This window comes from Pectinophora gossypiella, chromosome 8 (genome assembly GCF_024362695.1).
Source record: "Pectinophora gossypiella chromosome 8, ilPecGoss1.1, whole genome shotgun sequence".
NCBI lineage: Eukaryota > Metazoa > Arthropoda > Insecta > Lepidoptera > Gelechiidae > Pectinophora > Pectinophora gossypiella.
The window spans coordinates 10776757-10789782 of NC_065411.1; the positions used below are offsets into that span (position 1 = coordinate 10776757).

Below are 13026 nucleotides of genomic sequence, written 5' to 3' on the forward strand. Positions count from 1 at the left end.
TAATTCGTCAATACCGAGCCTGTTATCCATAACAACTGTGTTATCGCGGCCACGACATATGCTTTGGTTAGATATGTGTGTTTATGATTCGATAAATGGTAACATTTCTTTATAAACAACCACTTGATACGGACTAGTAGCTCAACATGGATAAATATTTTAAAGGAAAACGAATTTTGGTAACTGGAGGATGTCAAGGTAGGATTCCTTTACTTATATGTAGTGAAACTTTACAGTTCAACTGCAACATTCAACATTTTTATATTATAGGCATTGGTCGCGGCATAGTTGTAGAGTTATGGAGGCAAGGTGCGAACGTGGTTACTCTATCGAACCAACCAGAAAACCTGAAAAATCTTAAAATGGAATATCCGTCGATAGAAGTGGTGTCTGTAGACCTGAGAGACTGGGATAAAACGGCTGCTGTAGTAGATTCCTTGGGAGTCTTCGACGCTTTAGTTAACAATGCTGGCGTTGCTATTATCGAACCGTTCCTGCAATGCAAACCCAGCAGTTTTGATGAGTATGACTTGTTTTATTTTCAATTTTATTACTGTTTACTGTCACCGGATATCATCATCATCAACCCATTAACGTCCCCACTGCTGGAGCACGGGCCTTCCCTATGGATGGATAGGGAGATCGGGCCTTAAACCACGCGGGCCCAGTGCGGATTGGTGGTTATTAACGACTGCTAATGCAGCCGGGACCAACGGCTAAACGTGCCTTCCGAAGCACGGAGGAGCTCGAGATGAATTTTTTTTGTGGTCACCCATCCTATGGCCGGCCTTTGTGAAAGTTGCTTAACTCAACAATCGCAGACCGAGCGTGTTTACCGCTGTGCCACCGAGCTCCTCACCGGATATAGTAAATGCTTATTAACTCATGTCACTGTCGCTGTCGTCACGTTATGTCTCTTGCAGGTAAGGCAAAGAGGGCAATTCATTTGTTTAGGTACCTTTGCGTTAGGTGTATGCCTATTAAAACCCAAGAGATGCCAACCTACTGGCAGAAAGTAATTAGGTACCTTATTCGTCTTTCATAGTTTAAATCAGACTTGACATTTAAGTGTTATCCGCTCCGCTTATGTTCGTTTAATAGAAAACGCAGCCTTACTTACACATGAAATGAGGTCACTTTCATTATGTATAATATAACTGTCTATACACCACGGCTATTAGACACGGCTACACTTAATTATTCTCCTGATTCATGCGCATGAAGGAAATCAAAAACTGAAGTACGCAAAATACCATAAGTAATCAATAATACTTAGGTAACTATTTTGCAATTATTTTTTTCTACATGACATTACCTAGGTAGTAAGTTACGTCTCTGTTGGACTGGGAGTAATGAAAACACCAAGAAAGTTGAGCTTCGTGGCTCTAGCCACACTGATAAGAATTATGGGCGTGAAGTTCTTACGTAGCTATTCGGCAGTAGAAGAAAGAAAAAATATTTTTATATTATTTAGTAGCTATTCTTAAGCAAAAATTAACGTGTAATATCGACACGCGCTGATCTGAGTATCTGACCTTTAGGTAACTTGATGGAATCACACATGAGGCATACATAAGATCACGCCTATTTCCCATTAGGGTAGACAGAACCCATGGAATTCCACTTACTACGATCCCGACACATCACTTTCGCTTTTTCCACTGTCATCAAAGACGAAATCATAAAAAACATGGTCATCATAATCATGGTCTCAAAACGCGTTTAGGTAGGTCCTGTCTGTTCAAGCTGGTTCATCTATTTTCATCAGATTATCTTTCCAGGACAATGACTGTTAACGCCAAAGCCATTCTTAATGTAAGCCAAATAGTCGCAAAGAAGATGATAGAAAACGGCATTAAGGGTTCCATCGTCAATATTTCTTCCCAAGCTTCAAAAGTAAGTGCTCTTAATTTCTTCATCCTATAAAACTTCTGGTAGGTATATCACGAAATTCGCATTGTGATCCCTGGTTTGGTTTATAATTTATCAGTTATTTAATAGACCACTCTCTGGCCGAGTAGTTAGGTACTTAATGCTATAATACGATTATGCGACAAATCAATAACTCATGACATGACAATCAAAAATAGCTTCCTGGTTGGTTCGAAAGTAAGATCACGATCATCTTCGATCATGGTGATCACCGTAAAGCACTGTTGGTTCCCAGCTACTATCGTTGCATGACCTATGTGTACGGGCTTTTGTGGGCTCAATACTAGTACTAACCCTACACTACATCTGAGGAAGTTGAGAAAGTTCATGACCTCATAACTCACACGAGGTAGGAAGAAAGTAGGAAATCGACTAAGTTGCGAATAGAATAAAATATTTTTTACAGGCAGCTCTTCAAGATCACATAGCTTACTGTGCGTCCAAAGGCGCGGTTGACGCTATGACGCGAGTGATGGCGCTAGAGTTGGGCCCGCTCGGCATCCGCGTGAATGCTGTCAACCCGACGGTCATTATGACCGACATGGGGCGCAAGGTGTGGTCTGAACCCGCTAAGTCGCAGCCAATGTTGGCCAAGATACCGCTCGGGAGGTTTGTTATGTCAATTTTTACTATTGCCCAAGATAGCAAGGCAGAAATATAAGAGTACTGCCTAGTGCGAAAGAGACATACCTACTAAGAAAGTGTACCATTCTGACAGCTATCCTATGCGCCCTCCGGTCCGCAGGAGGCCCGTGCTTGCATGTTTGCACCATGCAAAAGGTGTAAATTTATTGTACCTACACGTTATTTCGGTAGCGCAAGCAACCGTAATTGCGTGTTAGGATACCGTCATCAACTTAAATGTTTTATGAGACCCTTATTTGTAGACAATACTTTAGAAAAAACATGCGAAAAAAACAAATTTCACTTAACTACATTAAGAAATATTATGTGATGATTGTTATGCAAAGTTATTGTTTTAAAACGTCCCAGCGAATAGTAGGTATGATATAAATAATCCCATGTAAAGAATAAGCACCAATAAAAAAATATTGACCGTTTAACAAGGAATGTTGAGTGTTAATAAAAATCAACCATTTTCTGAATGAAGTAACAATAATTAGTAGACAATATCAAGTGCAATTTTGTGTAACTTTTTGACAAAATTCCTTTTGGGAATAGTTAATAAATAAATATGTCTGCAACTTTTTCAGATTCGGTGAAGTGCCAGAGGTAGTGAACACAGTTCTGTTTCTACTCAGCGATGGTTCAAGCATGATCAGTGGAGTCGAACTGCCCGTCGACGGAGGATTCCTTGCCACATAAATATTTATACATAAATAGGTTATGAAATAAAGAAAAATATATTTTATTTTACTCAGTTTATTGTGCCAAAGGAATTAATACATATCATACTGGACATAGGAAACAATGCAAGCATAACGATTGTATATAATGCATATTATGCTAAGCTATACAGGCTAGCATAGATGAATGCGTGTAAAGAAAAATATACCACATCAAGAAGGTAAATAATAATGAAACTACTAAAATGTTCGTCCATGTTATCGGTGCGGTTACTCGCGGGAGGAGGGAACAAACTCATCCAAATCCTTAAATTTAGAATTCGCGAACATGTATTAAAATTCACATCCTTTTCTAAATTTATTAATCATTATCTCTACCACTACAATTGATTCATTCCCTCCACTGTAACAAGTAAATATCAAAGAAAAATTTACAATTCGTCAACTGCTCAAGCACGATCAATAATATATTTTCGTTACAATATGGAGTATGTGACACGCCGCTACTCAAATCGACGCAATCAAGACTAAGGATGGTATTAATAAATTAATCTCAGCTGAGACTATTTCAGTTTATTAATACCTCCCAAAATACATATAGAATAACAGCAAAATAATTCGAATGACATTAACACTACAACAGTTATGTATGTATTTATTTCCATTACCTAGGATATTGTAAAAAACAGTGTCGGCTTATCTAATTACCTTATAATTTATTATATACAAATTAAGTCCATAAAGTCTTTCGTCGGTTAGAGCGTACACTTAACGTTAGGAGCAAGCCGCACGTCTCGACTGCCTGTCACGAGGCGGCACTGACACGAGGCGACACACGGCGACCCAGGCCGCGCTCCGCGACACTTCGAGCTCCGCGCCGCACTATTCACGACAACACTGCCATTCCCAAGTATTTGGACACATAAACTTCAGCTAACATACATATAATTAACATAAGTCCGTAAGAATTAGTAACACAATATCATAAAAACACGTTTGGGTATTCGTAAACCGGCAGAGCTAAAATTGGAAGTAAGTAAATCACACTTCAACATTATGATTTAATCATACCAAAACGAGTTGGCACTTAGCGATAGAAAAAGAATGATTGCGACTTCTGATTCGATACAATCTGATTGGAATTAAAATATAATGATAGATACAAATGCTAGTTAATTACCCTGTTGACTAAAAACTTAACTCTCGACTACTTGAATTTAACATGCAAAACCCCAAAGTGCTACCACTATCATTAAACTGGACAGGGAGAAGTGCTAGATTAGTACAAAATATGTCATCGTCGCAATTTAAAAATAATATTTTGACGTGCTTGATTCCAAACAAATCACTATGTGTACCGAAACAAAACTTATACCTTATACATACTGACAACAGGATGATTTATAATCCCAGGAGCCATTGCAATGCAAGTCCTTAACAAAAACTTATGAGATATATTTACACAATAAAAATTGAACCTATTCTCAGTCATATTAGAGATGGATGGTCCATTCCAGTCAGTGATCATAGGTGAGGTGGTGAACAATGCTCCCCTCAGAAACTGCAGGACACACACTACAAACAATACTACCCCCATGTCAGTGATGTACCGAGCTCCATACTAATATAGTATCAACACAATAACCAAGCGTAGTACATCAAACATGCAGCAAGATAACTTTGTACTGTGTGAATTACGATTGCAATTAAGATTTGTTACAACTTCAAGAAAAAACATACAGATCCTACGACAAAAGTATATACAACTTTATTTTTATAGACATCGACACAAATAGTTATATATATTTCGATGTGGTGGAATATTCTGTAAATATAAATAGCTTCACCTTCGTTACATGCAATATAGAAATGGTAACCAATCAATCATACTGATAAAGTTCACCTACACGATAAGTGCATTAAGTTGAAGATTTTGGTAATTTACATGAGATCAAAGTTTGCTAAAATGAAATAGATTTAATAGAAAATGTAAACAGGAATGTATATCTACATTTCAAGGGAGAGTAACTAAAACAAAAGACTTGATAATAAAGTGATCATCTATTCCACCAATATAAAAGACAATAAAATAATCTCAACTAATCTGGGACAAGCATTTTGTAAGAGGAAATGTTAACTTCTCAGAATATTAGAGAACTTACCTAGTTACAATTATGGCAGTGGTTGGACATGTCAATTTGTCAACTGAACAAGTACAGACACAAGAAGCCTGCATCGATATAAGTTCAGTAAACAAGGTAAATAAAAGTGGAAGACAATTTTAGGCTGCAAGATCACAAATAACAAAGCTAAAATAATCAAATCAATATTATTGCACATTTTACTTTAACTAAATTATAAACAAGTTCAATAAACCCAAAAGCCGAAATCAACAGTTCAATCACCAGTACCCACCAACTCATTGTGATTTCAAAGAAATAACATGTCCGATTTGTGTCTCTGCTATCAAACTCGTCAACTCAATGATCCAACATAGCCTTCGGCAGAGAAGTATGTTTGGGTCATTTTTAATGTTCCATAATGAAAGATAAGTGAAAAAAATATTTCTTCACAATTGACTACCTATCTGTCTTACATCTAAATATAACTGAGCATAAAGTACAATGGATGTATGGGTAGGCCTAATTATCAGCTATGCTTATATGAGTCACATTAAAACGACGAGAATGTTATTTCTTTTTAATTAGTCCACGGCCCACTCATCATCTTATTTAGCCTAAAATTAAATAATTTACAATATATGAACGTTAACATGAATGCATACAAAATTTTCTTACATAAACACAAGAGTCTGCGTTAGGGGACCATCCGGTGAGGTCAACGCTCCTGCCTCAATTCCTGGTCGGCGCGTGCCCGCGGCGCCGACGCCGGCGAGCTCCTGGTGCCGGCTCAGCGGCGACTTCCCGGCGGCGGCGCAGTGGCGACCTCACGGCGCCGGCGCAGCTGTGAGCTCACGGCGCCGGCGCAGCGGCGAGCTCACGGTGCCGCACGCTGTGGGCGCATACGCGGCTGCGCGGAGCTCCCTCACCGCCACTCCGAGATGGCCGCCACCGTGGTGCTCGGCTGCCCCGCTGCGCCTGCCGCTGCTGCAACAAACGTTACACCTCAATCAAATGGCATATTTTAGGATGCAATAATGCTCCAAAATTATACGACCAATGAGACATAATAATTCAGGTATTTTATCGGTTAAAATTGCATTTCTCGTCTTTAACGATCACTCTCACATCAGTTAATTAAACAAGTACTTACTGGTTTCTTGTTCTTGGGTTTGTTCGTGGCGCCTGAGCGTGCGGTCGTTTGCTCCCGCCTGGTAGTTGCCGCGTTGTCCTCCTGAAATGACACGTCCCATATTTGATAAATTAAAGATTCATCATCACTAATTTAAGAGCCACGCTCTTGTCGGTGTAGCATTCTCCATTCATGTTTATCAAAGGCCAATTCCTTCACTTCCTGATAAAACACGACATTCACCTTCTCTTTGATCTGTTCCATGTAAACTTCTCTTGGTTTTCCCCTTCTTCTTTTTCCTTGTAGCTTTCCTTCTATGTTTTTAACAAATTCGTCGTGTCTAAATTAAAGATTAATAAATAAATATAAGTTATGTCACTACTGTATTGTATAAAACTACACTTATGTGTTTTTGGTAGCAAAACCTTACGTCGCACCGTGTAAATAGAGAGAGTAGAGTGGTGGTAGCCTTTCTGATTGGCTAGGGCATTTCAGGCTGAATCACCTGAGTGTCTGAAAATATAAGATGGTTCCATGCATCGAACAGCACGTTAAGCCGTCGGTCCCGGGCTATTACCCAACCCACACCACTCGTATGAGGTTAGGTAGTCAAAATAAAAAATTAAGTTCAATAGAGGAGGATTACGAAAGCGGTGTATACGAGAAAGTTAGGGCTGGCAGGGGTAGAACTAGAAAGATGTGCATTGCTCAAATGGGGATGTCATTAACAAGTTATAGTATATTCTATTCTGAACCGGCGCGTGATGAAATAATGAATGTGGAAGAAGCAAGAAAAGTATAGCAGGATCGAAGTAGCTTACTCCGAATCGGTGAGAAAAAGGCGGGAGTCGGCAAGTATTACGCACCAAATTTGAGCATATTCCAGTCGAACACGTAGTCGTAAGTGAACCCCTGCCGGTGAAAGAGCGTGCGGAACAGTTGTCGCAAGTGGCTGTAGTCCGGGCGCTCCTCAAAGCGCAGCCGGCGGCAGTACTTGAGGTACAGCTGGAACTCGATTGGGTGATTCTGGAATAAATGTCACAATCGATTAGAGCGATAATGAGGAGAGCAAAAGCAAAATATAAGAGACAGGGCATCTCCATAAAAAGGGTACAACACCTAAAACAATATGTCAAACCTACTATATCATCATTATGACGAAAGACTTCCTGCAGAGGTCGTGAGTTCAGGTAATGCTACTTACACAAATATATTTAATTTTAATTACGTTTAAAGTAGATATGGGCATTGAAATTTGTACTTACTTTACAAAGTTCGTCAAAGGGCGTGGATAGTTTCTTTTCTGATATCCTTTCATACTTCTGGCGTTTAGTAGCGGCCTTCAAGCCCTGCCATGGGAGACTGCCGCGGTTGAAATACATCAGTACGTATCCCAAAGACTCCAAGTCGTCACGACGCGATTGTTCGATGCCTAAATGAGTGTTGATTGATGCATACCTTGCTGTACCTGGAAAATATAACAAATAACCATTATGACTCTTTAATTTATAGATGTGGTATATTTTTATATGTATGGATCAAACTCCACAACACAACTTCGGTGGTTTAATGGTTAAGGCGTTGGGCTCACGATCTGGAGATCCGGGTTCCATTCCCGATGGGGAGATTGTCGAAATCACTTTGTAAAACTGTCCTTTGTGTGGTAAAGACATTGCAGGCTTGTATCACCTGATTGTCCGAAAAAGTAAGATGATTCCGTGCTTCGGAAGGGCACACTAAACCGTTATTGGTACGGCTATTAGCCGTAAAACACCTCCACTAACCGAGAGTGGAGCAGCTTAGTGGAGTATGCTCCTTACCCCCTCCCGTTAAATAAAGGGAGGCCTGTGCCCAGCAATAGGACGTATACAGGGTGGTAGGGAAATTTTTCATGAATATTTCGACAGGAAATTCCACTTGATATCAACTCAGAATTAAGGTCTGAATCATCCCTCAAGGACTTCGTTACGATGTCATTTACACCCTGTATAGGCCGTTTGTTATGAATCAAACTGACTTGGATGTTTATATTTATAAGCATATAAATATAAATGAAGCTACCATTCCTATAAAAAAACAATATCGGTTTTCACACTGAATCTGGGATACACTGTTTTGAAAACATGTGTTATGATTCCTTGAAATTGTTACTAAACTAAACATGTTCGTGCAGAGTATGCATCAACATTCTGGATAAATAACAATTTAAAATGAGGCCAACATACATAAGTTATAACTACAGACTCCAAGGGTCACAGATTCCCTTTAACATAGTATCAACAAGAATATTTAAATGGAATCAACTTACCTGTTAAATTCTTGTTTTCTCTGTATGGTATGTGTTGCAGAGAGCGTGGATCTTTGTACTTCTTTGCTAACCCAAAATCTATTATGTACACTAAGTTCCCTTTTTTACCTAAACCCATAAGGAAGTTATCTGGCTTGATATCTCTGAAACAAAAAGGTACAATTTAAATACCATCAGACTATCATCCTCCTAACATTATCCCGTTTTTTTTCACAGGGTCTGTTTACCTTACCTGAAGATTTAAATACATTGAATACAAATACAACATGTGAATATATTGTAATATAATTGTGTACATATTTCTTGTATTATACCAGACCACACCAGATACCTAACAGCAATTAAGATTAGCTTTTTGCCTTATGTGAGTAATACACTATTTATGCATTGTATTTGTAAGTGGTATAATAACAAATAGCAACACAGGTAAATTTTAAAGACACTTCATGCAGATATTAACAGATGCACATCATAATTATCTTGTATAAATTCATATCAAGTGATAGATGTGAATATGGTCACTGTTATCTGTGGCCATTTTGACCTACAACCTACATCAATCAATATGAAATTGTCATACAATTGATAAACTAAGTCAAGTCTTGAGGACAACCTGACTTTCTCTACAGAATACTGGTGAATGTCAATTCAAATACATAGTAGGTACACACACACTTCTTTTGTTAACCATTGAAGCAAATTGCGCTTTAGCATTGTATACATGAAATGTGTAATAAAATACAACAAAAGAATAATCCTACTAACAATAGCAGAGATCAAGATATGAAATCACTTACAATATTGTTTACGAAAATTTTGCCTATACCTACTCAATAAAGGTAAAGCTTCACTGTAGATTATACTAATTACTATTTTGTATGATATTCACTTCAAGACCTGTACTTTTAAACAGTGTAATTATCATGCATTAGGCAAATATCAATATACAAAAACATATACTATTGTGTTGCACACATGTGGAGTTACAAACCCGGGGCTCATATGAGGAACATTAGTGATGTGGAAAAAATATGGTTCATGAAGGGATTACACAACTTACCTATGGATGAAGTTCCTGTAATGAATGTCTTCAATGCGTGTGATAAGCTGGTCAGCGAGAAGTAGCACAGTCTTGAGGGAGAAGCGGCGCGAACAGAAGTTGAACAAATCTTCCAAAGATGGACCCAGCAATTCCATTACCATTACATTGTAGTCTCCTTCCGAGCCACACCATTTGATTGCCGGAATACCAACTGGCAAACAAATACAACATTGTAACTGCAAACAATATAACTGTACTCTAAGAATAGAGAGCAATTAAATATGAACGAACTTGAGGAAAATCCCTACTAATAGTTATTAAAATTTTTATGTATTTAAAGATGGCAAAATTCCATTTAAAAAATTATCCTAGTCATGTGCAGTGATCAGATAGTCGGGTGCTTATTTGTCTAAGTTGCACTGGTTGATTAATAATAATACATGGATAGTACTTTTGTATTGAAAAAATCCCATGAAACCAGGATTGACAAAAACCAATAATGTGTTTTAAGGAAACCTACAAAATTTTAAAGCATTGTAATTTTTTATTCGACCCTAGCCTTTATTATTATCATAAAAAATTGCTTTCATACTATCATAGTATTTATGAACTTAACACACTTAAGCACCCAAATATCTGATCACTGGTTGAATAATGATTCAGTGTGTAAAATTTAAAGTATTAGGATTTTTAAGTTTTTAACCTACTAACTTATATTATTAACAGAATTGTTCGAACACATCAATGCCCTTTTTAATTTCTCAAGATAGCCACTAATTGCTAGTATTATCACCTAAGTTTTCAATAGGAGATAAAATACAACAAATGGTTTTGTTAATATCATAGAATACATAAAAAGCAGCCCTTAGAAGAAAAGTAAAAACAATATAAGGACCACACCCCAGGCAAGTGTTGAGTTTGTCACTATTGACAAACATGCCAGTTTCACTCACCTCCTCCTTGCATAAGTTTGTAAAATTTGCTCTCTATGTGTAACTGCGGGTGCCTTGTCTTTATGCATTCTAATTTGATAGCTACTTCTTCTCTGGTCACAATGTTGGTTCCTGCAATATTAACATCACATTGTTTTAGCTTTAAAACTTAAACAATGTTTCTCAAAATTATATTTTAGCTCTATTTAAGACTGTTTAAAGTATATTGCACATATTGTAATAAATTTTATCTCTATACAAACTCACAAGATCACACGAAATGTGTTAGAAATACAATCAACATCTAAGGACTAAAGTCAGATATCACATGTTCCTAAATGTGCACGACATTTATGTCATGACACATCCCACTAATGAGAAAATGTGATTCGTGCAATAGGAATAGTGTAAAAAATACCAGGCTTCTGACACAAAAAGAAATAGGCAAGCTATTTCGAAACAAAAAATCGCAGCTGGCCTACAATAAGTGACCATCTTTCTTTGTTTACAACGATATCACTTCTTACTCACCTAAGTAAATGTCTCCAAAGGATCCTGAGCCGATTTTACGACCCAGCCGGTATTTATTACCGACGCGAAGCTCCATTTTGATAATGTGTAAGAGATGAAATCACAATAATATCACTGACCACCGAATCATTACAGGACGGCCATATTGCGATAGACGCAGATCTGTATTTAAGTGAAATCTACAACTATGGTTAAGCTTTGTAACAAAGTATATGTTTTCACAGCTTTCAATTTCTTTATAATAAGTAATCGGTTATGTTTAAATGCACATAAATCTTCTTTCTTACACAAAAATTTATAAAAAATCGTATTCTAGCTACACACGCACATGAAGAATTTTCTTTTCTTTTTTTTCAATTCGGTGCTGCCAGCACCAAAAAAAATTAAAGGTTTGAGGTTATCAACAAATTTGCTTTATATAGTATATAAGAAACAAAGTTAGTTAACTTTCTTTGGCAATTTACTTAAATTATTATTAGGAATACTAACGTTCGATTTTAATATTATTGTTTTTCTACACTTCATTACAGCACGGAGTAATTTTAAACACATTTTTTTCAAACTGGCAATACTTAAGTAAAAATCTTTTTTCAATATTGACAAAGTTGACAAAAGACCTTTTGACATACATCCACAGCGATTACTTTCAAAATTATAATAATGTTCGTGTGGCTATACGAATTATTCCTATCGGAATCTAAGCAGCAAAGCTACAAGTCTGGTCCTATAACATTACGCGCACGCTGGATCAGGAACGGGCGATGTTAAAATATTACATCGGGCGGGACCATGATTTCGTTACATATTATTTAATGAAGAACTTTCTATGCTACGGTCCCAAAATAAAAAAATAGATGGCGCTATACAGTGTTGCCTTCGTTTAAGCTTATAACAGATGATAACAGTCTATTTGTGCGTCTTTTATCTTTGTTTTTGGGTACCTATATTTATAATTGTCCTTTGTTATTACACCCAGGCGCCACACATCTTTCACCAATTATTATTCTGATCAAAATAAAGAAAAGCAATAGATATATTTTATATTTTATATTACGTTAAATCTGTATAACGCCATTTACATGATGCATCGCGGCCAATGGATCCAATGCATCTTATAATATTATGTATAACAGAACCTTTACCTAGAATAAATAATATTACAAAAAATTAAATACATACATAAATATTATGAAATACAAAACTTTGCGTGTAAGTATCTCTATCGGGATGAGCAGGCTGAGCAAGTAGGTAAATATAAAGTCCGTTGTGCCGTTATTATTCATTGCCTTCTCTTGTGGTTGCTAAGTAAAATTGTGTTATGTACACACACAGTTCATCAGTCTATCGCCTAACCCGCGCTCAAGAAGAAGTTTCTAAACATTTTGTGACTAATTGACTTTGAGTTCTAGAACTAGACAGAGGGTTAGAACTGTTAATTTAGTTTTTTTTATGTAAGTACCTACTGTTCTTCGTTAGAAAGTTCGTCTATTTCCCACCATGGCGGTGGTTATTTCTAATTGATGACATCAATTACCGACCATCTTGAGCTCTGGGGTCTGGACCTAACTGCCAACTTCCGCCGCTACATCGAGCGAGTTTTTAAGGTCTGACGATATTTCAACCCAGAGCAGTTACTCGATCTATACGCAGCACAGGTTCGTTCTTGTATGGAGTACTGCAGTCACCTTTGGCAAGGCTCTGCCAACTTTCAGTTCGCCGCTC

At 37.4% G+C, this 13026-nt stretch overlaps 2 protein-coding genes across 4 annotated transcripts; one reads left to right on the plus strand and one right to left on the minus strand.

Moving 5' to 3' along the window:
* The first annotated feature begins 67 nt into the window (after nt 1-67).
* LOC126368809 (D-erythrulose reductase-like) lies at nt 68-3304 on the plus strand. Its single transcript, XM_050012969.1, has 5 exons — nt 68-198; nt 271-523; nt 1782-1896; nt 2339-2541; nt 3147-3304. The coding sequence occupies exons 1-5, from the start codon at nt 147-149 to the stop codon at nt 3256-3258; spliced, it is 735 nt and encodes a 244-aa protein (XP_049868926.1). The 5' UTR covers nt 68-146; the 3' UTR covers nt 3259-3304.
* On the minus strand, nt 3300-11660 carry LOC126368800 (casein kinase I). Of its 3 annotated transcripts, none has more exons than XM_050012955.1 (8): nt 11305-11660; nt 10795-10905; nt 9860-10052; nt 8800-8942; nt 7757-7959; nt 7358-7517; nt 6513-6593; nt 3300-6343 (listed from the first exon to the last, which is right to left on the minus strand). In XM_050012955.1, exons 1-8 carry the CDS (start codon nt 11378-11380, stop codon nt 6285-6287), a joined length of 1026 nt encoding a protein of 341 aa, XP_049868912.1. In that variant the 5' UTR covers nt 11381-11660; the 3' UTR covers nt 3300-6284. The 3 variants fall into 3 exon arrangements, with proteins under 3 accessions (XP_049868912.1, XP_049868911.1, XP_049868914.1); XM_050012954.1 differs by having other exon boundaries at nt 3300-6346; nt 11305-11659; XM_050012957.1 differs by lacking the exon at nt 11305-11660 and adding an exon at nt 11041-11156 and having other exon boundaries at nt 3300-6346.
* Nucleotides 11661-13026: the final 1366 nt, after the last annotated feature.